The sequence below is a fragment of the Copidosoma floridanum genome, unplaced genomic scaffold (genome assembly GCF_036245765.1).
Source record: "Copidosoma floridanum isolate Cflo_tuat_1 unplaced genomic scaffold, Cflo_Japanese_pri ptg000025l, whole genome shotgun sequence".
NCBI lineage: Eukaryota > Metazoa > Arthropoda > Insecta > Hymenoptera > Encyrtidae > Copidosoma > Copidosoma floridanum.
Genome location: NW_028321902.1, coordinates 4352857 through 4377298, shown reverse-complemented (window position 1 = coordinate 4377298; position 24442 = coordinate 4352857). Strand labels below are relative to the sequence as shown.

Genomic DNA, 24442 nt, shown 5'->3' with positions numbered 1-24442 from the left:
TCAAGTGTAGATAAGTAATTTTATTTTTGTTTTGCAGATATTCATAAAATAATCGGCAATGGTGTAAAATACATTTTAACTAGATGATGGCGAATGTAAAAAAGTGATTCAAGTCGAGCTGAAAACAGGAACGGCCATAAATATTAAATAATGCCTATGAATTTATTATATAAATGGAAATAAATGCCCAAGAAAGCTTTAAATTATTTATCCGAAGTATTACTGCCGTCCTCGGATTCACGTGTTTTCTTGTTTTTCAAATCATCGAATCTCTTGATCAGAGCATCTACTTCGACTTCGCCGTGCACCTTGTTATCTCTTGTTCTGACATTTACAGTGCCACCAGCCTTTTCCTTCTCTCCAACCACTAAAACCACAAAAAAAAACAAAAAACGATCAAATACCGCAATTATCACTATTCTTTTCAGACATGAGATTGCCAAATCATCAACCCACCAAGAATAAAGTTGAATTGCTCGAGCTGGGAGTTTCGGATTTTCTTGTTCAAAGTCTCACCGTGATCGGTGTTTACTTCGCTTCTGAAACCTGCTTCGTACAACTTATCTTTCACTTGTACGGCGTACTCATCGATTGACGGGCCCACGGGTATAACCATGGCTTGACGAGGCGACAACCAGAACGGCCACTTGCCGGCGTAAGATTCTGTTAGAATGGCAATCATGCGTTCGACGGAACCTAAGATTGCACGGTGAATTATTACAGGGCGTATTTTCTCGTTAGCCTCGCTGAGAAGAGTACAGGAAAAATTAATTCAACCAGTCCTTTAACATTGTCTCCCTACAGTAAACATGACAGATAATACGTACTTGACGTAGTTCAAATCGAAACGTATGGGTAATTGGAAATCTAGTTGGATGGTTGCGCACTGATGTGACCTCTTCAAAGCGTCCATGATGGTAATATCGATCTTGGGTCCATAAAAGGCACCGTCACCGGGGTTGAGGGTCCAGGGCTTGCCAAAAGCGTCAAGACTATCAGAGAGTGCCTTCTCGGCATCATTCCAGACTTCGAGCTCGCCCAAGTATTTCTCAGGCCGCGTGGACAAGCACAGGTTGAACGTAAAGCCGAAAACGGAGTAGACGTGGTCAAGGAACTCAAGGGCCCCCAGTATTTCGTCCTTGATTTGTTCGTGCGTGCAGAAAATATGCGCGTCATCCTGCTGGAAGCGGCGTACCCTCGTGAGACCAGTCAAAGCGCCTGACAACTCATTACGGTGAAGCACTCCGAAATCTGCCATACGCAACGGCAATTCGCGCCACGACCTTCATCCAAAGTGTTATTGTTACTGTTTGTTTGAATTACAGTGCCAATGTAATGTAGGGTGTCTCATTGGGGACTTACCTAATTCGCACATCGAAAACCATGCAATGACCAGGGCAGTTCATTGGTTTCAGGGCGAAAGTTTCTTTTTCCACGTCAAACGAGAACATGTTATCGGAATAATGGTCCCAATGGCCCGAAGCTTTCCACAGCTTGTTGTTGTATATGTTTGGCGTGATGACCTCCTGAGTAGTATAATAATTTTAGTTACCAAATAATTATTTTATCCGTGAAAACACCCGAGTGAACAACAAACCTGGAATCCCCTCTTTCTGTACTCGTCGCGTATGAATTGTACCAAAGTGTTGTAAATGTATGCCCCATTGGGCTGAAAGAAACACGAGCCAGGCGAGTGCTCATGGAAAAAGAAAAGCTCCTGTTCGCGGCCGATTTTCCGATGATCTCGTTTCGCCGCCTCCTCCTGTAACTTTTCCCACTCCTTCAGCTGTTTCTGATCCGGAAAACTAATGCCGTAGAGCCGCTGCAATCTCTCCGCATCCGCTTTACCCTCCCAGTAAGCTGACGAGTTCTTTGTTATCTTTGCTGCCTTGATCTTCCCAGTGTGGCGCACGTGCGGTCCCCGGCACAGATCGATCAGTGGGCCACACCTATTATTTTTCACAATGAAATAATTGTTTTTGACCAAAAAGTCCCAGGGTATACAGAATACGATTTTATGTCTTACATACCTGTACACAGTCGTGGTTGGAGTTGTAACTTTCTCATTCAAAATTCTAACTTTGAACTCATTGTACTTGAACATCTCCAAGAGATCTTCCTTCTTCATTTCCAGCCTTTCAAAGTTTTGCTTTTCTTTGACAATGTTTTTATACAGAGATTCTAGGTACGGAAAATTGTCACTCGAGATACCCTCGTTCTCTTCTATGAACATATCATAGTAAAAACCTTCTTCTATGGGTGGACCATAGCACAAGCAACCACCATAGACTCTTTCCATGGCTTCGCCAAGAACATGAGCGCTAGAGTGCCAGAAAACTGCCTGAGCTTCTTTATCATCGAATTTGAGTAGTTGCAGTTTGCAATCGGATTCCAATGGCCTATCCAAATCCCACAGTTCGCCATTGACTTTTGCTATGATTGTATTGTCAGCCAACCCTTGGCTAATACCACACGCAACTTTGTAAGGGGTAGTACGCCAAGACTCTGCCGGTATTTCTTTGCCATCTGGAAGTGTTACAGTTATCTCTTTGGATTCCTTAGCTTCAAGTTCAGCCAAGTACTTGGCTTTGAGCTTGTCGAACAATTCTATCCTTTCCTAAAAATCATTTATACAAAATTTTTTGTCATATTCCAATGAATTGTTGTTTTGTTTAAAACTAAGTCCGATTTTACCTGAATGTACGATGGTGGTGGATTCAGCTCCTTCACAGTGAACTTATCTGGTTTCTCTTGCTTTTGCTTCATTTTTTTCTAACAAAAAAAAAAAAATATCGAGTTCAGGTAAAAAATTTATCATTTTTATTAAATTTTGACTAATTACGACACAACTGTCACATTTACATCAGATATGCAATACGTCAATATACGTTATCTCCAATAGCCTTTAAGTAAGCATAAAAAAATAAGTGAAAAAAAAACACGACTCGAGTAGAACGAAGTGAAACAATAAACAAGTGTTTAGAAATAAACAGCAGTTATGTGTAATCACAAGAAATAAAGATCAACCATGACGATGATTGACGGATTACACCACAAAATAATCGAGTCCAGTGAGTATATTTACACCTATTGGATATTCAGGGCAGGAATGTTTAGTTTATGGAAAAAACCAACAGAAATTAATTTTTTTTTTATACTTATGTTAGTAAAGTGCTGTGTTGCTGGAAATGCAACGCGAAGAGGTTAATGAATGAACGTATACGCGTGGTAACTCAAAAAACGGATCTTCTAATGGTACAAGTAATGTAAGTAGGGAAAAAAATGGGAAGAACACGAACTGAATGGCCTTAAAAAAAGACGAAACGCACCAAAGCGTACAGCGACTTCCACCTTATGCCAAGTTTACTCGGGAGCTTTAGGACTCGTGGACAACTCGGTAGTAGCAGGCTCGCGAGTAGCATTGGCTCGCTTCATGAGCTATTTCCTTTCTCTCTTTCAACACTTTTTTTGAAATAGGTTTTTCCCCATAAGCTCGATGGGTATTATAACTTATAACACCGCAATTGTACACACTATATGAACACAACGGGGGACCGGTAAAAACGTTATTACATATGTGCTACTCCCGAAAATCGCGAGCTAGAGATGATGCAATTTTTTTTTCAGCCTCGATAACTCCAGAAATAAGTATCTAACACACAAGAATACTTGGACTAACCTCTTGCAAATACCACTAAGTAGATATTTAAATATGTTATCTGAGTAGAATGACTTAAAAATATATAAGTGCAGCTGCAGGTTTTGTGAGTAAGTTGTCTGCTCTCCCTCTCGAGAGTTGACTTCCTTTTGGAGCATAGTAAAGCATAGATATATATAAACAAAAGTGTCACGTGATTTTACCTTTTCATGTATATAGTATGTAAATTATTCAAACTGGAGTGTGATGCGCTATTTTTATTGTTTTATCAAGGGTAAAGTTGAATACAGTGCAACAAGTATGTATTAAAAATACAAACATTTTATTGCTAACATATTTTACAACTCCTGCCTTTTGAACAACATTTGATTTTTGTGTCATATACACTTCATACATCCCGAAAAATGGCAGGTAGATATAATATATTTATATTAAAAAAACAAAAATATTTACACATACAAAATATAACTTTTTTTTTTTTTTCATGATTCAACGAGAGGAAAATTAAACTGAAACGGCGCTTTCGCAGCAACGTCCGAGCCAATGGAAACTTTCCCACCAAATTGTTCGCTTAAGCACTTTAATGATCCCTCGTCCGTAGAACTCCGAGCTTTTCTCAAAAACACCGACTTCTTCTCCAGCTTGCTGTTATTAGTTGGTGCCACGAATTTCAGCGTAGCCGAGACCTTGGCGAATTTCTTCTCATCTTCTGCCATTTTCATCCTGTAATCGCCAAACGTGTTCCTCATTACCTGCCGTTTTTTGATGAACGACGCGTTGTTGCTTTTTAATACGTTCAAGCTCTTGCTCATGTTGAAAACTTGCTTGTCCTGGAGCTTTTTGTCCGCCAGGGCGGCTTCCAACTGCTGGACGCACCAGCACAACTCGAGCTCGAACTGATCTTCTGCTTCTTGATCGAGGCCACTCGCGGTTTGCGGTTTTTGTTCGTTTGAGTTACTGGACGGCGAGCTTTTGCTTTCGGGGCTTGATTTTTTCACCCGCGCTGGAGCAACTGGAGGAGGCGCTTTGTTTTTCGGCTGAAAATTATTAATTATTCTTACCAAGTATTGTCAACTCTGCGTTTTAACCTACAAACTTTGAAAGCAACATTTTTTGTTTAAATAACCATCAATATAATAGCTTTTTAACATTACCATTCTTCTTTTCGACGACATAGTGAAGTGATTGTTAACGAGTGAACAATCTTATTTCTTTACAAAAATAATGAACCGCTCCATGCGCACTGTTTTACTGTTTACTTTTTCTTATTCCCAACTTTGAACTCCGAATTTTATAAAGACGACTTTTCTGAGCAAATTCTGTGTTATCTTCCGATATGACGGTAAGGTTGGTAACAATATTATCGGTAGGATGTCATTTTCTATATTACCGTGTAATGGTAAGGATGGTAGGGTAGACATCGCATTTCTCAACATATGGCATTCGAATTGAGGGAAAATAAAAAAAAAAATAAAAAAATTACCTATTAATGAAGAATGTCAATGATTTTTATTACGTGCACTTTTTGTCTGCATAGAAATATCATACAAATCCGAAAACTCTTTTGAGAGTTCGGTAAATATTTTTTCTCCCTCCGAAAACGTGAATACGTCGCATATGATGCGTCGTACGTATGTTCAACATAAATTGTTATTGGAGGCGCTTTTACAATTTACACATATATATATTTCTTTTTCGTTCAAAACTGCTTGCCTTTTTTTTATATTTATATATAAATACATAGTTCAAGAATCATCGTAGACGCATCATATTTTTTATTTACAAAATCTCACACATTTGTTCACTGCTCTCTGGCTTTGGTATTTTTTTTTTGTTTGTTCTAAGTACGTACTTGGATTTTCTCTACAACCCATCGCTTCGAACAGTTTATTTTATTTTACTTTATTTTATTTTACTATCGAATTTAAAATTCACGTTTCAAAATCCACATATAACAATTTTATTTTTTAGTTTAAAATACTTTCATCGCGATATTACCTTTAATTACACTGAAACGCTCTTGTATACACTCTTATACTTACTATACGCCGGGCGAAAAATGCAATCGCCTCAATTAAAATATTTACATACATTATTTATCTTCATATGTACAAAAATGTATCCACAGTCGTGTGACAACGAATATATCCCGTGCTTACAAAACAAATGACGAACAATCAACAAGTAAATGTAATATCCATGATTTTACATTTTAAAAAAACCGACACACTTTTTTCCTTTTTTTTTCACACGAGAACTTCAACGGCACTATTTATAACAAATCACCGAAGAACCAAACTTTTTTTTTCCGTGTGCATCGTGACGACTTATCCAACGCAATTAAATAATCTTTCGTACAATATTCAATAAATAATAGCGATCGAAGGAGAAAAAAAATCTTCACAAAAAATCAACCATCGATGTTGTTGTTTTTTTTTTGTTTTTGTTTTTGTTTAGTTTTTCAGAAAAACAAAGAAAAAAAAGAACGTCACTTAACAATTTTTTACACAAGTCCCTATTAAAAAAAACAAAAAACTCATTCGCCGATACCCATCACATAACATAAGTACATCAGCACCGAAAACGTAAAAAATATCCAACGAAAAAAAAAAAAAAAAAAAAGAAAAAAAAAAGAAACACCGCAAAAACCAATGTTCTATACAGGCATCATTACGGACTGCCTTGGTCGTGTTGCAACGAGTCGCTGTCGCTCTCGAGGTAAGTCACGTAGCTGTCCGTGCTGTCGGGATGCTGGCCCATGTCAGGCCCGTGTCCCTGATGCGGACCTGGCGGCCCGAGATGGCCCCCGGCCGGCCCACCTCCGTCGCCCATTGGCCCACCCATCATACCCGGAGGCCCCAATTGGCCCTGTGGCAACGGTCCGCCGTGCATGTCGTAGCCGTGCATCTGAAATCACAACCCACGTATTTCGTTGAAAAAAAAGATTATAAATGCACCCTTTGAAGGTGTATATGTAATGACGTGCAAGACTGACCTGCGACACGAGGTGGTGGAAGGTCGGCGTGTTCGGGTCGAGCCTTTCGAGATCGGTGTGCAGAGCAAAGTCCGAGAGGGCCTTCCAGGGTGGCTGGTACGCTTGCACCTCGAGGGGCGTCATGCCGATGGGGCTCTCGTGTCTCACGGGGCTGCTCGCCACCATGGGTATCCCGTGCATTCCGGGGAAGCCGAGCTTACGACCGTCCTGGGAAAAATAAACCAAAGAAACCGCATTTAATACCAATAACTCCAACGAGCGTTACATCTCAAATAAATAACGATTTTTTGGACATTTTACAATGATTTTTTGTGTTAGGACGACGCTATACTACTTGTATGAAAAATGGCAAACACAAGCAATAAAATCTATGAGTTTTGTACAAGAAATTTTATCCGCAAGTTAAATGTAGAAAAAAAAAGGTTATGTGCCATTAAACGAAAAAAGCACCACAGATAAAAATGGCCCATGAAAAAAGGTACGTATGAGTTTATAAGTTCTACAAATTTTGTTTGTGACATATTGTCCAAAAACGTAATATAAAGAAAATTAGATACGACAGAATAAATTTTTTTGACCTTTTTGAAACGATTCTTACCACTTGGAGTATTAAGACGGGACTATGAAAAAAAAAAAAAAAAAAACTTACTGAACGGTTTCATTTTAATGAGCTCTACAACTTTTGTGCCAAACAAAAAATTTTATTTACTTTTCCTGAGGGAAAAATAACGATTTTTTCGCTGTTCAGAGTAAAATGCATGATACAAATAGCTGTGATTTATTACAAAAGCGAACGTGTCGAATAGAATTAACTGTGAAAAAATGTTTTTTGTTCTTTCTTGAAGCGCCGGGGGTAAAGACGCTGGCAACATTATTTGATTGCGCCGTAACCCCATCCTCACACTGCATAAACATATATAGGTTCAAAATTAGTTGAAAACAGAAGAGGATTGCTTAGAGAAAGACACGTATTTGGCTAAAAAAAACGAAGCAAATTGCGACGCACCTTCTCCTGCTGGAGCTGCTGCTTCATGGCGATGGTCCGTTTCTTGTCCTTGCAGCGTTTGTTCTGAAACCAGACCCGTATCACCCGCGGGCTCAGGCCGGTCATCTCGACGAGCTGTTCCTTCATGAGGGCGTCGGGCCTCGGGTTGGCCGCGTAGCAGGTGCGCAACGTGTGGAGCTGCTTTTCGTTGAGGACGGTACGGACGCGCGTCGGTTTGCCGTCGGAGCCGCCGCCCTTGTGGCCCGAGCCGCCGCCCCGACCGCCGCCACCGACCGTCTTGTGCGAGCCGCTCTCCGACCCCGAGTCTGCAATCGTTTCGACGTTTCATTCATTTCCTTTCTTTCTTTTTTTTTTTTTTTTTTTCTATTTCAAACCAAATAACTCCGTGGTTGTTACAAATGCCTCAAATTGTCACAATCACCTGATGATTGTTTAAAAAGTACGTTATTTTCACCACGCAATTTATTCTACGTGGAAGCTCACTTTTTTTTTCACTTTTCATGAGGAACTTTGTTTGAGATTGTGCTAAGTGTCATTATTGGAACGGTGATAACGTTGGGACACTTTAGCTGTAAAACCGCGTTATGATCATTCAATATATTATAAGCCAAAGTTTACCGTGCTACTTTTCTCCCTATGGGAATTTTGTAAATTTTCAATTTTATCATCCACGTTGTTTGTGCTTTTAAATTAAACAATGACATTTCCCAATTACTATTATTGGTGCACCTTTCAACGATGAAATTTCGAAACGAAAATGTATATTTTTTTGTTTTTTGCGTGATTGATGAGTAGCGTGATAAAGCCATTTTATACAACATTCGATTGGTTCTTTCAACATTTTATATGTAAATATTACAAGCTGTACACATATACACTAATAATTGTGATGTATGATAAAGGACAAAACTTAAAAAATATTCAGTAAAACGATAAATAATAATTGCTTGGTACATAGTAACTTTTTAAACTTTCGGAACTCACTGAAGTGTAATTTATGAAAAAAAGTCGGTGAAACAATATTTTAAAAATATGAACACGAAAAAAAGGGTCAAGAATTCTCTCGAGTCGTATTTTTTTTTTTAAATTGAAAATTAAGCCAATAAAATTTACCCAACACGTTTCGAGGTATGTTTTTTTTTTTGTTTTTTGTTTCCGCTTTTTGCATAAAGACGTTGGATATTTTTTCTCTCCCATCGCTTGAAACAAAACTTTGCGCCTCTTGGTTGATCTTTCCCATAGAAAGAGAAAAAACGACACCACAAAAGTAACCCAAAACCAAAGTACCAGAGGAAAAAAAAAAAAAAAATTTGAAAAAATCACCGTGTCTCACTTGTACACACACAGATCGCCCACACTCCTCCCATATATATATATATATGTATCAAGAGCGAGGAGAGATGAGCATCCACGACGGCTATTTGGTTAGGACCGGAGTAAAAATATACATATGTACAGGGGGCCCCTGGGATTTCATTTACCCGCCGCGCGTCGAACAACTAAACTGCCTCATGGTCAACTTACGACCCAACTTGCATATATATATATACATATACATTATACCACGTCTACGTATATATAAACGAGTAGTGTATCATTTATCTCTCCCTCTCTATTGTTGCACATAATATGTACACGAAGGGGGTAAAAACATCGCGAAACTGTTTCTAGTGCCATTGTCTCGCCAACAGCGCTCAAACAAACCGATGGACCTTTTTTTTTTCCACACGGCCGAGGCGCCCAACTTTGGAAAAAATCCATCTTCCAAACGCTACGCGCGTCCTAATCGAAAGGCCCCAAACGATGAATTATTAATTGGACCAAAAATAACGACACACGCACACACACGAGAGAGGCAAAGTAACACCACCGCTTGTGTTATATTTATGTGGGTAAGTATATGCAAAACCCCGCGGGAGGAAACGTATATATAAAAAAAAAAAAGGAGAATCCTCATCGGGACGAAAAAGCCTGGATGTATGTAGAGTAGCCCGTATACGTATATATATATATATATAGAGACGAGGGCAGGTGAGATCAGAAAATAAGAGGAGGAAGAAGCGCGTATGCTTGTTTAACTACGGCATACTCCGTCGTTGGGGGGGTCGGGGGGGAGAAGTCCAAAGTGGACATGCCGGCTTACGCCGAAGATCGGCGCGCTTTGAAGTGACCGCTCTCTACACACGTATACGTATACACAGTCTCTCTCTCTTTCGATCCTTTATTGCACTCCCGATTTCCGATTAAAATTTGTCGTCGAGAGAGATCCTCCGGCTTTAATTCCTACACCCCCCTCCCCCCCCACCTTCCTTCGTCCTGTTTTTTTTTTTTTTCGTTTTTCTCTTTTTTCTTCAAAGTGTATCCTTCTCGCGATTCACCGAAAAAAATCAGTCCTCGCTTTCAAACTTGAAATCAAGCCCCCCCTCCCCCCATGTGTGTATGTGTGTCTGTGCGCGGGTAATGTTTGAAGATACGAGGGAAAAATCAATACTCCCCGGTGATAATATACATACTCGGCTTTCGTAATCTCGAGTCTATACAGTGTAAATTTGCTCTTTGATAAAAAGTAAATAAAAGGACGATGGACATACAGATATGGAAGCACCTGATAAACGCGTATACACATATATTGTGTGTGTGTGTGGGGTGTCGGTGACAAGTGATCAAAGGTATGTATATAGGCGATGGCAATCTGATTCTCTCTGCTATACGCGTATACATTTACACGGACATCGCGCGCTTTGATAACGAGCCGAACATGCATGTATATAGTTCGGGATATCTCTATGCGTGCGTGTGTATACACACTTGAGTCGAGATGGTTATCGCGGTATCCCACGGTTGTTGTACTCATGTGTGTGTGTATTAATTTTTTTTTTTTTTAATTTTAATGCTATATATATATACACTGGTGTGACTGGACAGAGGAAGCACTTTTTTCTTTGAGACTATAGAATAACTACTAATTTTAAGTCATTTACCCTTTATTGGTTCACGTTCGGTCGAAGTTAGTTATAAATATACACCGAAATGATGAAAAATATAATTCTTAAAATCAAGAAAATAATTGTTAGGATCACAAAGTAACAATTTCCTACGTCAAGAGTATCGTTTTGTTTGAAACGAACATTTTGTTTAAAGTAAAATTATTATTTGCTTGAAACTATTCTAGGACAACAAAAGGAATTTTCGTTTCCGTGTAGCGCTACCTACTCACACGCAAATCTATGATGATAAATCAACGTTTAATTTTGAAGTAAGAGAAGAACAAAAAAATTCCGCAGCTTTCGTACATGAAAAATAACAAAAGTACCAAGTGTTTGATACACGCGTAAACGTATTACAAATTTTGAACTGAAAAGTGATCTGAAAAAGTTTGGGCATTAGATTATATACTCTTATACAAATGAAGCAACAACGGTTATTTTATATGGCACTGAATTAAAAAAACATCACCTACGAGTAAACAATCTCTTGAATCAATAAAACATTCATAAAAAAAAAAAAGAGACTATTCTCTCAGTATACAACAGTTACGTTCTTGGCTCTAAAAAGTGCAGCCTCTTAATTTTTATAGTTCAGAATCTGGTATTTTTTCAACAAATTTATCGATACACACACTTGGAAGCAAATATCGATGGCCAACCGATTTGGGCATTACGGATGGCGGATACACTTGTCCGCGTGACGAAAGTACACATATAAAACAGGGGAGCGAAAAAGAGTACCTACTCTTATAAATACACCGGTAGGGAAAAAAAAAAAAAAAAAAAAAAAAAGCATACGGGGATGGACGGACGTGGAGAAAGGGAAGAAAAAGGAGGGAAGAAGCTGGTGCGTGACTGCAGTGTGTGCCACAGTAGTTGGCAGGAGCGTGTTACATTTGACACCTCGCTGCCACTGCGGCCGAGGCGCGCGCGCGCGCGCGATCGCGAAAAGGAAGGAAAAAAAAAAAAAAAAAAAAAAAAGAAATAAAGGACCGAGGATAACCGGATCGAGAGAGAGAGAGATCCGTCTCTCGATTATATATACGTTCGCGCGCGTATATGTGTAACCATGAAATTCCGGTCCTCCCTCCTCCGTATGTATATGTATACTCCACACCGCACGTATATTATATTATATACCACTCGTGCATATATACTGCCGCCGTCGTTTTTATCGTCCTTTTTTATGCTTTTATGTCTTTCGGATGACTCCTGATTAGAGAGAGAAGCTTCCACGTACATATACGGTCGGAGTGACGAATTGATTTTAAATGAATATATATATATATATATATATATATATATATATATATATATATTACGTATTTTATAGTTACTTTGCCTTTTTTTTTTTTTTTTTCAAAACTTGAGATAAATTTTAGTTTGGTTATAGAAAACATGATGTGTCTTCTCCTCCGCGTAGATGATCGTATCGTGACTGATCTTTGAATTTTTCATGCAAATCCCGGTGTTTTTACGTAACGCGAGGCGCAATACACAAGCGCGAGAGTACACACACACGGTAGCTGATTAAAACGACGACGAGTCGGTTGATTTCTTCATCCTCGTGTAGCATTGACATTTTTCTGAATAAATCATTGCTGGTGTATAGGAGCCGGGGAGCGCGGGGGGGGGGAGAGTCAGCGAATGGGAGGAGGATAATGGGAGGGAAAGAAAAAAAAAAAAAAAAAAAAAAATTCCAGACGCGCTAATTACTCGTAAACTTGGACTTTGGGCTACCGAGCGTGGCTCGGCCAACAGCGCCTCGTTTGAGCGAGGAATTAGCGGGAGGCTTTTTTTTTTTTTTTTTTTTTTTTTCAAAGCGCGAGCTCGTTTGTGTTTTGTCGCCGATCTATTTTTTTGATGGTTTTCGCGGGTGCAAGGGCTGGAAAGGATGGGGAATCAAGGGCTTCGGGAAAAGATTCAAGTTTTGGTTTAGAGGCTCATTTTTTAGCTGATACACTTGACTAAGGTTCGGATATCAACGATACTATCAACGGATACTAACGATTACATTTTTACGCAAAAATAAATTATGTGAAACTGAACAAATTGTTTTTACAGATGAAACACGGTGTTTTTTAATATATTATACGCGGATTAAACTACAACTGTACCGTTTGGATCTGGTAACAAGTGATAGGAAAGAAAAATTTAACGTTTACAAAATAATTTGAACACCCTTAGTATAAAAGTTCCGATTAAGTGCTTACAATAGAAGAAAAGTTTTTAAAAAATGGTATAAATAAACAACAAAATGTACAAAAATCACCAATTTTCAAAACTTTGACACGTACTTTTTTTCAATTCAAAGTTTTATTCGTAATTCTTTGGGGTAAACAAAAAATTTTTTTGACTTTTGATACATTCTACAAGCAACTAAACACTATAAAGAGTTTTTAATAATTTTTACCGTACCTTGTAAATCATTTTTAAACGAAGCTACGCATTTTTTGACTATAACGAGATGCCGACATAACTACCTCAATTATAGTCACTCAAAGATTTTTGTAAAAAAGCCCATTTATAGACAGAGTTCACAAATGCGTTAGAAACTTAAAAAAAAAGCACGAAAAAAAAAAAACAATTTGATTTTCATACTTAAATCTGGACGAGTTAAAAAAAATCGACTCATTAATCTGCAAATATAGGTGAAAACAAAATCAAAATCCCTAAATGTAACCCATGGGTCACGTTTTCTGCCGCTCAAAAACATATTTTGTTTGTACCTTTATGTTAAAAAAAAAAAAAAAACAAATTGCACTACTGATACAAAAGAAAAAAAAATGTCATCAAATGGAAAAACACAGGTAAGTAATAAATTATTTCACCAAGCGCGATCGGGTGAAGAAAAAAAATAGAAAAAAAGGACAAAATGTTACACGGTGCAGGTATGATGTTAAACAACCCATGCCGATAAACATTCATCCACATGTAGAACCAAAGGGTCAAAGCGACGATTGATGAAATATTAAGGGGCAAATTTATATACGCTGCGATGAGGGCGCAAGAACAAAGGGGCAGAGAGGAGGAGCAAAGTGGACAGTGTCCACGCGGGGTTAGCGCGTATGTGCAAGGGTGGCTGGATCAAACATATTAACGGTGCGGCGCGTGGCGGGACTTTGCGCGTCAGGTGTCGATAATTGGCGCCGATTAAAGCCCCGCGCTTAAGCTCCAGATTAAACATCGAGCTTTGCCGTGGACCGAGAGCCCGATGGGGTCACGGAGTATATTATAGCCCCGGATATTTTTTTTTTTTTTTTTTTTGCAGGGCGTAAGTGTATAAATATGTCCGCGTGTGTACATCATAGTGTGGGATATTAGAAAAATTTGCTGTTTGATCTAACATTTGGGATCAAGGTGTAGAATTTCGGTAGCCAAGACGATTGTTTGAAAATCATATATACATGCGATTGACACTAAAATTACCGATCCTTCTTTAAATTAAACTTCCGATGAACATTTTTACGCTGCAATCGATTAATTGGATAATCTTGATTTTATCCGATTTAGGTATTAGGTTATAGTGTAAAAATGAAGTATAAATTACTCGAGTCAGTCAGTGACTGTTCAATAATACGCGTATCATTGAAATGCATCGGACCACCCTGGCTTGCATAGAGTATACAAATTTAATCCTCCGAAAAACAAGAAGAACTTATCTGGTCGATCTCTTACTAAAAAAAATTGAACGGAAATATTTCTTTACAAAAAAAAAAAAAAACAAAAAACATAGACAACGTTATTGGAGATGATCCACCACGTAATAGTAGAGATATTAATAAAAACAAAATTTTCGTCTTCCAACAAAGAGTCAACTGAGAAATTGAAAAAATTTTCTTTTATTTTTTACGAAGGAATTCTCAACAAAGAACCTCAAAAGATTGTTTTTTATTCCAAAATTTCGATTCATTCGTTACGACGCTAGTCAAACGATCGCCAAGTCTCCTAACCTCGTTTTCGTGGCTTTGTTAAATGTACCAAGTCTATTAATACGAAGAAAAAAAATCATCATGATTGAGAGATATTTCTTTCTTTATTCTTTCACTACACGCTCTGAAAAAAAATTATTGAAGCTAACAAAGTACTTGCACCCTGAGTCTTTATGAAAATCTAAACCGTATTTTTCTTTCAGTTCAAGTTTCACTTCAATTTTACATCAAACTAAAACCATTCACAAATCACCAAAATTTAACTAAGTCATTGTTTGACAGTAGTACCAGAGAATGAGCTGAATTTTAACACAACTATTTCTCGAAACTCGTAATTTTTGTTTGAGGTTATATTATGATCTACCCATAGTTACAGATGGCGCACCGCGCCAACCATATCATGTATGTCACGAGATTGGACCTCCTTGAAAAACCCTTGATATAAAATATAAGGGACAAACCTGAGAGCGATCCGTCGTTCGGGTGTCCGAGGTGGTGATTGTTGTTGGTGAGATTGGCGTTGTTGTTGTTCTCGTTCCCAGGCAGGGGTCCGGTCCCGATGGGGCCCGCGGCGCCGCCGCACAATTTCTCGCCCTCGAGCGCGTCGTGGTCGTGCCGGCAGAACAACCCGTCGGACCTCAACGCGAACTCGTCCCCGGGCACCAGTTGCCGCGCGCACGCCGAGCACCGGAAACAATCCAGGTGGTAGATCTTCGTCTTGGCTCGCATCACGAAGTCGTTCTTGTTGAACGACATCCGGCACTTGTCGCACTTTGTCCCGAACAACCTGTTTTTTTTGGACAAACAAACGCACCCACGTTTAATTTGGGAATCCCCGGTTCATCCGCGCGTGATTATTTCCACAAAAACCTCGAGTTTTTTTTCGCCCGGAGAAGAAAAAAAAAAAAAATCATCTCCGCCCCTCTCTCCCCGGGTACGTGCCAGTAACGATTGAAAAATGTTTCTTTTTCTTAGTCACTCGTTTCTTTATCTCTCGTTGCGTACACGGCCAAGCCTTTCAAATAAAACGCCAGCCCCGGTGATTGGCAGCCATCGAATTCTCGTCCCTCCGTCGCGAACTCGGCTGACAGCTTTACTTTTCAATGTATACATACGCATAGTGGCGACGGAAAAATAAATACATTGAGAGAGTATATGTGTACGTACAGTCGCGTGCCTATTTTATGTGATGGTGTATTTGTTATCTTTGCTCTCTCTCTCTTTCCACGGGAGTTTGCTTTATTTTCGAGATTTAGTTTGCGGTGCACTATTGCTTCGAACACGCGAGCGTCGTTTCTTCGATGGATATGAAAATATATATTTTTTTTTTTTTCTCTCTATTTATAATTTTTTTCCAAGTCTAGCTGGATACTTTGGAGCCAGAATCTGTAGCGAATGTTATACTCAATAGATTGTTGTAGAAGAGCATGAAAAATGCGGTCGTGTAGTAAAATCGTGTCAATATTTAAAAAAAAAATAGGGGACCATTTTTAATTTTTATCGTAAAAATGGACAATACGATGGTAATGGCCACATTACGTGCGAGACGATACACAACTAGCTGTACTGCCAATGTTAAATTTGCAACAACAAAAAAATTGTTTTCGCTACACTCTTTCAAATATACAATGTCATTGAAGTTTGGAGTGTATACTTGAGTTCTATGACAATAGTTGTTAAAACGAGACTCTAAAAAAAAAGTTAAAATAAAACCCTTGTACTTGAAAAGCATAGATTTCGAAACTGTCTACTGAAAAACAAAAATGTTTTTACTCAGTTTAATACAATTGACAATTAAAAGTTGGAAAGTACATTGAAACGTCAACTTAATGATTGATACTTCAAGACACTCAACACATTTAATAATAAAAATTTCGAAAAAAAATTTATGAATAAAGGAAAAGTGGTTGTTTTAAAATATTTCTCGTAACCTTTTTTTTTCGCTCTTTTAATACATTCGAAACGTTAAACTTGCAAGCACAAAAATCACAGCTACGTATACTTTTCAATGCACTACTATGTCTCGAAAAAAATCGGCCATTATTATGAAATTTTCCCTTTTTTTTTTTCACCACTTATTGATCAAATATTCAAGACAGAATACACACTTGTTGTACAAGCACAAAAATAATTTTTTTGTCACGTAAAAACGTACTTGAAAAATATGAAACAGTCTCGCGCCCACACGCCTAAACAACAAATATGTTGACTTGACGCACAAGTACGAGATAAAGCTCTTTGCCGTTTAACGACGAGGCGATTAACTTTTTTTTTTTTTTTTTTCCAAACACAATCCACAACGCGTAACAAACCAATTTGTTAATAAAGAAAAAAAAAAAAAAAAAAAAGTAACAACCAACCTGACGTAATCGTCCTTGCAGTAGGTCTTGCCGTCGCGTACGAAGCAGGTGCAGCTCTCGTCCAGGAACTGCTGGCAAGCCGCGCACTTGAGACAAGCCGCGTGCCACTCGAGATCCGGCGCTACCCTCAGGATCCACTGGTCGTGTATCCTGCCGCCGCAACCGACGCACAGCGAGCTACGGCTCTCTGGAAGAACATTTCCCCATTTGTACGTCGAGTTGTCCGTATACCTTTTTTTGATAAATTACATCTATTATGGAGAGGGGGTAACGAGCACCTATTATACCTAGGTGTCAAGTACACGTGTATTATACGTGTATATATTACTATCGGCCGGTTTATCAGAGCTCGCGCCCACAGCGGCGCCTTTGTCTCTCTCTACCTCCTCAATTATCTCTGCGGCGACCGCTTACCTGCATATTATATATACGTGTGTGCGTATAACGTATATATTATACATACGCGATTTTTCTTTATCGCCGAGCGTGTGTACGCGTGTCTCCTCGTCTTTATTATCGTGTACCGCTTTAGATTATTTTCTTCGGCCTTGTTTCGCTCTCTTGTCTCGTTTCTTTCTTTTTTTTCTTTTTTTCTTTTCCTCCTGCACTTAATTCGCTCTTTGTTCTGGCGCACCCCTTTTTCTTTTCCTTTTTTTTTTTTTTTTTCGCTGCTTGGTTTTTTCAACCTTGAAGCTCGAGATTTTTCATTTATTTGAAAAGTTGCACAATGGATTATCGGTCCTCGATCGCGTGCATCGACAAGTGCAATTATAGGGTTGGAGAAATGGAGGGTTGAAAAATAAAATTTAAAAAGAAATAAAAAAAAAGGGTAAGTACTGATCGAAAAAGAGGTGGGATAGTCGGGCTGTGGTGGGGGTAGCCGAGGGAGGCGGTGCTGGCGTTTGAAGTGGGAGAGAGCTCGCGGCCACGCCCATCGGTGATGTATAGTTGTGCGCGCGAATCCGATCCTCTCTTTCTCTCCCCTCTTTTTTTTTCAATTTTTACAAGTCTGTACGTGAATTTGATGTGAATCGAGGGTTTTTTTTCACGAAAAAGTGTGCTACTGCATTTTAATTGTTCAACGTTTCACTCGGGCACGGGTGATTTTTCCATTTTTTTGTATAAGTATAATTTTTTTCTTCAAGTGTAATCATATATTTGCGCTAAATGCACTTTTTTAATTATTACTTACAGTATAGTGTTCATTACAAGTTGACATTTGAAAGGAACAAAAATATAGTCAAAGTGTTCGAGTAGTTAATTTTAAATACTTTACTTTACAATAAACTTCAATATGTAAAATGTATTGTGCTTATTAGCCAGAAAAATTTTTTCTCAATAGATTAGGAACAATGAATAACGAAAAATTTTTTTTAGCAAAAAGGACGTACTTTATTTTGGAGTAAAAAATTGTTTAAATAGTTTTTAACGGTTCATAAAATAATTGTACCCAAGTCTAGAAACACTAAAATAGAAACATCATAATAAAATTCCAACGGTTTTATAAAAACTGTGAAAATTTTTAATTTTTAACTTTCATATGAAAGCAACAACTTCTTTATATTTCATGGTTATAAAACTGATGAATAGCAACAATGCTGTAAAAATGGAATGTATGAATAAAAAAAGTAATTTCAAAGTAATAAAACCTATTTGATTTTAAATAATAAAATAATAAGTAAGTATTTTAAAATAAACTAGAATAATAAGAGATTTATCCGTAACGTTGTGATTAAAAGGGTCTGCGATAATACCCATTCATATACATGTAAACACGTATACACTGCAGGAACGAGGTAAAGAACACGTGTTGTACGTCGTTGTCAACCCAATAAATGCAATTAATGTAGACAATTTGAGACTATAAATATGGATGATGTCGAAAGAGCCAATTTAATAGGTCGATGTGTGTATATGCGCGGGTATGTATGTAATATGTAGAAAGACGCGGCCAACACGATAAACCAATCGAGAAAATCTTTGACAAAGATATTTCTTTTTCTCTCCAGTTGTTTGCTTATTTTTTTCATTTACACTGACTAATTAATGTTTTTTCAAACAACTCTATAATACGTACAAGAAAATTTATTGATCAGTCTATAAATTACGTCTAAAAAGTTGTTAACTTGGGTAATCGTATGGGTTTTTTTTTCTTTTATCTCATTTTTTATTATAAAATTAAAAAATCAATGATACTTTTAATCACTAGTTATTGTTATTAGAAAAATTCCGATTTGCACCAAATGAAATTAGGTGCGTTTGATAATTTTCAGTAATTTTTACACTAATCATATAATTCTAATCAGTGCAATAAATAAGCTTTGATAGAAGCATTGTTTGTTTACCAGAAATAAAATAGGATGAAAAGAAAAAAAAAGGATTCCCTGTCAACGTAGACAAACTGCGTATTATTTGTTTCCCTTTTGAAATACTTGTGACATTTAAAAATTTCAACCCCAAGTTATTAATTTTGAAGAAACACACATCGCAAACATACATAACTTATTTGATCAAAGAAAATTTTGTGAAAAAAAAAAAACCTCTTTTACACAAACGAATAAATTTTCCAACAAAAGAAAAAAAAAAAAAAAAAAAGGCCAACCAAAACCCTCGCTCGTTTGAATAACAGCGTCTACCAGTACTAAAGGGCCCAAAATTATCTAAAAAAACAGTCCCGATCGACCAGCCAAAAAACGAAAAAAATCGCACACGCAGCTCGATGACAGTGTTTAGAACCCAAGGGGTTACCCATCAGCCAAAAACAAAAAAAAAAAAAAAAAACCCCAAAGGAAGCAATAAGAAACTCCTGTGCAAATAAAAAAAAAACAAAAAATATTCAGACTCAGTGTATACACGCACACAAAAATACAAACAGCACACGCGGATGTGTACACTCACACTCATGCAAAACACACACACACACACACACCGAGGAAGGAAAGGCGCAAAAGTCCAAGTGGTTAGTCGCGGCTGTGTCGACCGACTCTTCTTCTTCTTCTTCTTGTTGCTCCGCTTGGAAGGTTATACAGCCGCGTGTAGTGTGTTGGCCGCTTTCCTCCTCCTCGTGTGATCCGCTGCCGAGAGAGGCCCGATAAGGCCGAGGCCCTCTTACACACACATGTAGAGTACCAGCATCCATGGAACTCTTTCGGGATTCAATACACCGGCCTTTGTTCGAAGCCGCGCGCGAGCGCACTTTTGCCCTCCTTGCACATTTTATACCTTATATACCTTCGCGTCTACGTATACCGAGTTCAAATAATATACACGCGTGTGCTTGTATTATTTTATTTTTTCAAACTCCCCGCACGTAACCTCCATGTCCTCGGTCCCTGTCGTCTGGGTGTCAGCCAGAAAAATGATGACCCGGTCGTATAATGGTGTTACTGTCCCTATACATATATGTATATGTATGTATACATTTCTGACGCCAAAAAAGGCCCATCGCAGCAGCCGGTCAATCGGCAAAGGAAGGAAGGAAGGAAGAACACGACCGGTCAGCCGAAGAAACGACTCTCGCTGCAGCGGAGGCGAAAAAAAAAGACCAACGCGAGAGGAAGGATCGGCGCCGGGCCGCGTGTCCTCGGCGTCTCTTTTTTTTTTTTTTCTCTCTTTCTTCTTCTTTTCGCTTCTCCCCTATGATACACGGAGCTTCAGAGACACCGACTCGCGCGTTATTCCGTCAACACCTTCGCTAATTACACTCGGGCTCGATGATACATATCGGGAAATCGCCCCCCCCCCATCCTCTACCGATTTTCCATAAACTTTGCAGAGCTTGTACCCTCTCTCTCTCTCTCTCTTTGGTGAGCCCACCTCGTTGGTTGTGCGAGAGATTTATTATATAGGTGTCGGTCGCACCGTGTCCGAAAAAGAGAGGGGGAGCTTTATCAGCGCCAGCCGGCATTCCTCCGCGTCCACTCGGCGCCCCGGCGTCGCCTCTGAAGAGAGCAGGTTCCCAATTCGGGAACGCTTCTTCCTCCTTTTTTCGGCTTAATTCTCGCCTCGGGCCTACTCCTGCGTTTGTTTTCTCCACCGGATTATAATATACATCTTTTTTTTTCTCCCCCCGCCCCCCCACCATCGGGGTACTTGATCGTATTACGAACGAGAACCACCGTGCATCATGTGTGCCTTGAGAACAAAAAACTACCCTTTGAAAAATGTGTAGCCGTAACGCACTTTCCATAGTGTTTCTTTTTTTTTTTTAGAGACCGCAAGAGCCAAGAGGATCGATTTTGCCAATTTAAAACGAATGCCCAAAGTGCACGAATGTATAATAAGGATCCTTCGATGTATCAGCGAGGGTACCGTATATATATATGTGTGTGTGTGTGTGTATAATTAGATTATAATCGCGCCGACAGTCTTGCCGAATAATTCATCGCGGCCATGGGTCATTGGCACAAGCCTTGCATCGATTCAAGTATATATTTATATATATGTGTGTGCAAAGGGGAGTCCTTCCCCCCGTGACCCCCCTTTTTTTATAAATATACGCGAAACATGAGATTAAACATCATATAGTTTTGTGCGTTATTGTGTTATTTATATAAAATACCTCCAACGGTGTTTATTGTGTATACGTATATATATACATTAGTTATGTGTGGACACGTAAGTAAACGAGCCCTCGGAAGCGAAAGTCTGGAAAACCCAAGCAGGTCATCGATAGTTGAGATCTATATATATATATATATAATATACATGTGGCGGCAGAGAGAAAAAAAAGAGAGAGAGAGAGAGAGAGGCGCCGCACCCCCGTAAACGGATGCCGGACGTTTCTTTATCCCTCCCGTGTGGAGTGTAAGGTTTAGGGCCTGGCGCCAGAACCTATATATACACACTCATAATATACAACACGAGTGGGTCCCTCCGTTGTACACGCGCACGCACACACGTATATATTTATATAACATAAGCCGTGCCAGCCGATCGATATCCTCTGTGCAGCGTGTCTCCTGTCATCGTAAAACTGAGGAAACCCAGAGCTCTCGTTTTATATAGGTACCCATACCGCCTCTGTCGCAGCTATATACATATATATGTATTTCCCTCCTCATCGTGTATACACGTATACCTATATACTTGTGGGCTCTCAAATTACCATACGATACGTGTCTCCTCTCCAGATATAGTTTCTTCGTTTGGATACAATAGAGATGTACACACGCGATCCTAGCTATTTAAACCAAATTACGATAGGTGTTTATAGGGTGGCGGATTACAATAACGCCACAAGTGCAGGAGTCATGGGTCAAAAAAAAAAAAAAAAAAGCCATTGCAGCGTGTATACATACACGTACGCCGGATGATTAAAGAAAAACAAAGGAGGTCGCCCCCGATCTCCTCCCCGCGTGCACTTGCAAAAGCTACTACTGTCACCCCCCCCCCCCCCCCACCCGAGAAGCTATAAGGAGATCCTGAAAAAAGGCGCCCTCGCGGAGACGCATGAGCTGGAGAGGAGAGGAGAAGGAGGGAGAAAAAAAAGTACTTTTTCACTTGTCCCATTTCACCCCATCCCCTCCCCCATGTGTGTAGGGTAATGCTGCGTGCCATACCACACAGTACGTATAAGAAATAGGGGGGGGGGATGGGGGGCTAATTCGATTGGCCGCGCGCGTCCGTCGCTCCGCAAACACTCATGATAATTCAATCATGCCGTGGAAAGCAGTGAGTACAGCCTAGAATAGCGTAGCATAGCGGTGGTAGAGCTGTCTTACCCACTATATACCCCGTGCTATATGTCCTTATCTCCCCCCAACCCTCGTATACTGCTGTACTCCAGCATGCCAGCAAGTGGGCGCGTGTGCGTATATAAACTTGAGGGTGAACCGTGTACGTGCTACTGTCGTCTATACGGTATATATGTATGTATGGTGTTGTGTTCTTTCGAGTGCCGTGGCGTATAATACATTGAAACAGCAACTAGCTACTAGCCTTCGCCCCCTCCTCCCGGCAACCCCTGCTGGGTCACCAAAAACGCAACGTGCCAGAAAGAGCGTGGAGGGAGGGGGGGGGTCATCATAGTCGGCTCATAAAATCCGCAGATGAGAACATCTGCACTCTAATCGGCTGATGATTCCCATACCCCTGTATTATACTTATGGCTTTCGTGCCCATGGGGTGCTGATTCCACTCCCTTATATTATGTATACGTGTTTTAGTCTTGTTTTTTTTTTTTTTGTTTTTATTCGCCTGCCGCGTGTGTCTCGATTCTTGTTTTCTCGCCTCCGGGCAACTAGACTCACTTATCGTCTTCTCGTCTGTAAAAGTATGCGCAAAGATTACCCGTGACTTTGTTGAAAGGTGATTTTTTTACAATAAGGTTGAGGTCTTTATTTATGGTTTTCGGGTCAAATGAAAAATAAGCTACTCATACATAATTCATCGGAAAATTGAAGGAAAAAAGAAACTCACTCTGTGACATCGGGTCCCCGGGTTCGTCTTGTATCTTGACGGGCGATATCTTGAGCGACCTGGGCGGTCCTTGTAGCCCAAGCGGCCCGATTCCACCGCCACCGGGGCCTGGTGTCCTTTGCATCGCCACCGCTAGCTCGGCCGGCCTGAGAGCGCCGCCGGCTCCGTCGCCGCCGCCGTCCCCGCCGCCGACGCACCAAGACTTGCGCGTAATTTTGAGGGCTGCTTCGGCACCCTCGCCAAACAAACAGCCACCTTCGAACCTTATCCCTCTACCCCCTCCTCCCTCGACTCACCAAACGTAACACCCTTTCCCCGTCTATTTTACGCGTGAAAGTGAATCGCTCTGTTTCTTATAACACACCCAACAGTAATTATTATTACTATCATCGACTGACTCCTTGTTTTTTTTTTGTTTTTTATCTCTGACGCACCCACGAATCAACACTATGGTACCAAGGGGTAAGATAAATTTGGGAGTTATCGGCCCATCAACCGCACTGTATCCCCCTGCACTAATTTGCCTTGGAGAAGCCTGATACGGGTGTATAGTGCCCGGGTCGCATCACCGGGCAGCGACGGTATCCAGCTCGTGCAAAACCACACCACCACCAACAACAACAAAAACAACGACAACGACGAGGACGACGATGCTACCCGCACGGGAACTAACGAGCCACTGCCGATGGGTCTTTCAAAGCCCAGGCGTCATATGCCGTGAGCGAGCCTATGGTTCCCCCCACTCCCAGCCCCCACTCCACTGCCATAGCTGCGCGGCGCTCCTTTTACCCCCCACTCCTTCTTTCCTCGAAACCAGTTGAGCGACACCGCCTCCCGAGGCTGCTACTGGTGCGTCCGCCTCCTTTGGCCCGATTGGCCAGCGCCCGAGGCTCCCCTACAAAATGGCAGCGCCACTCGTAGACGACGACGATCGATTTCCCACCTCCGTTCGTTCCCCTCGTCATCTGGGGTGCGTGTGCACCTCCTCTTTCGCGCGAGAGAGGGTTCATTGTACACGCACATATTTTCCACTTGGCATGGAAGCTCCGACCCGAGAGCTTTTTGTTCCAAGTTCACTCCTTTT

General features: G+C 40.0%; 3 protein-coding genes across 5 annotated transcripts; all 3 read right to left on the bottom strand.

Annotated features, from left to right (window-relative positions):
* On the bottom strand, positions 1-3793 carry ThrRS (threonine--tRNA ligase). Of its 2 annotated transcripts, none has more exons than XM_014359540.2 (8): positions 3680-3793; positions 2695-2772; positions 2031-2617; positions 1598-1949; positions 1363-1526; positions 828-1283; positions 457-746; positions 1-367 (listed from the first exon to the last, which is right to left on the bottom strand). In XM_014359540.2, the coding sequence occupies exons 2-8, from the start codon at positions 2764-2766 to the stop codon at positions 204-206; spliced, it is 2085 nt and encodes a 694-aa protein (XP_014215026.1). In that variant the 5' UTR covers positions 2767-2772; positions 3680-3793; the 3' UTR covers positions 1-203. The 2 variants fall into 2 exon arrangements, with proteins under 2 accessions (XP_014215026.1, XP_014215025.1); XM_014359539.2 differs by lacking the exon at positions 3680-3793 and adding an exon at positions 3330-3666.
* A 170-nt stretch (positions 3794-3963) lies between these two features.
* On the bottom strand, positions 3964-5009 carry LOC106644141 (UPF0488 protein CG14286). Its single transcript, XM_023391455.2, has 2 exons — positions 4813-5009; positions 3964-4695 (listed from the first exon to the last, which is right to left on the bottom strand). The coding sequence occupies exons 1-2, from the start codon at positions 4831-4833 to the stop codon at positions 4141-4143; spliced, it is 576 nt and encodes a 191-aa protein (XP_023247223.2). The 5' UTR covers positions 4834-5009; the 3' UTR covers positions 3964-4140.
* Positions 5010-6305: 1296 nt separating this feature from the next.
* Positions 6306-23482, bottom strand: tup (LIM1_Isl and LIM2_Isl domain-containing protein tup). Of its 2 annotated transcripts, none has more exons than XM_089595314.1 (6): positions 23359-23482; positions 16939-17125; positions 15040-15365; positions 7660-7964; positions 6654-6902; positions 6306-6565 (listed from the first exon to the last, which is right to left on the bottom strand). In XM_089595314.1, the coding sequence occupies exons 1-6, from the start codon at positions 23480-23482 to the stop codon at positions 6329-6331; spliced, it is 1428 nt and encodes a 475-aa protein (XP_089451440.1). In that variant the 3' UTR covers positions 6306-6328. The 2 variants fall into 2 exon arrangements, with proteins under 2 accessions (XP_089451440.1, XP_089451441.1); XM_089595315.1 differs by having other exon boundaries at positions 6654-6872.
* Between the last annotated feature and the right edge of the window lie 960 nt (positions 23483-24442).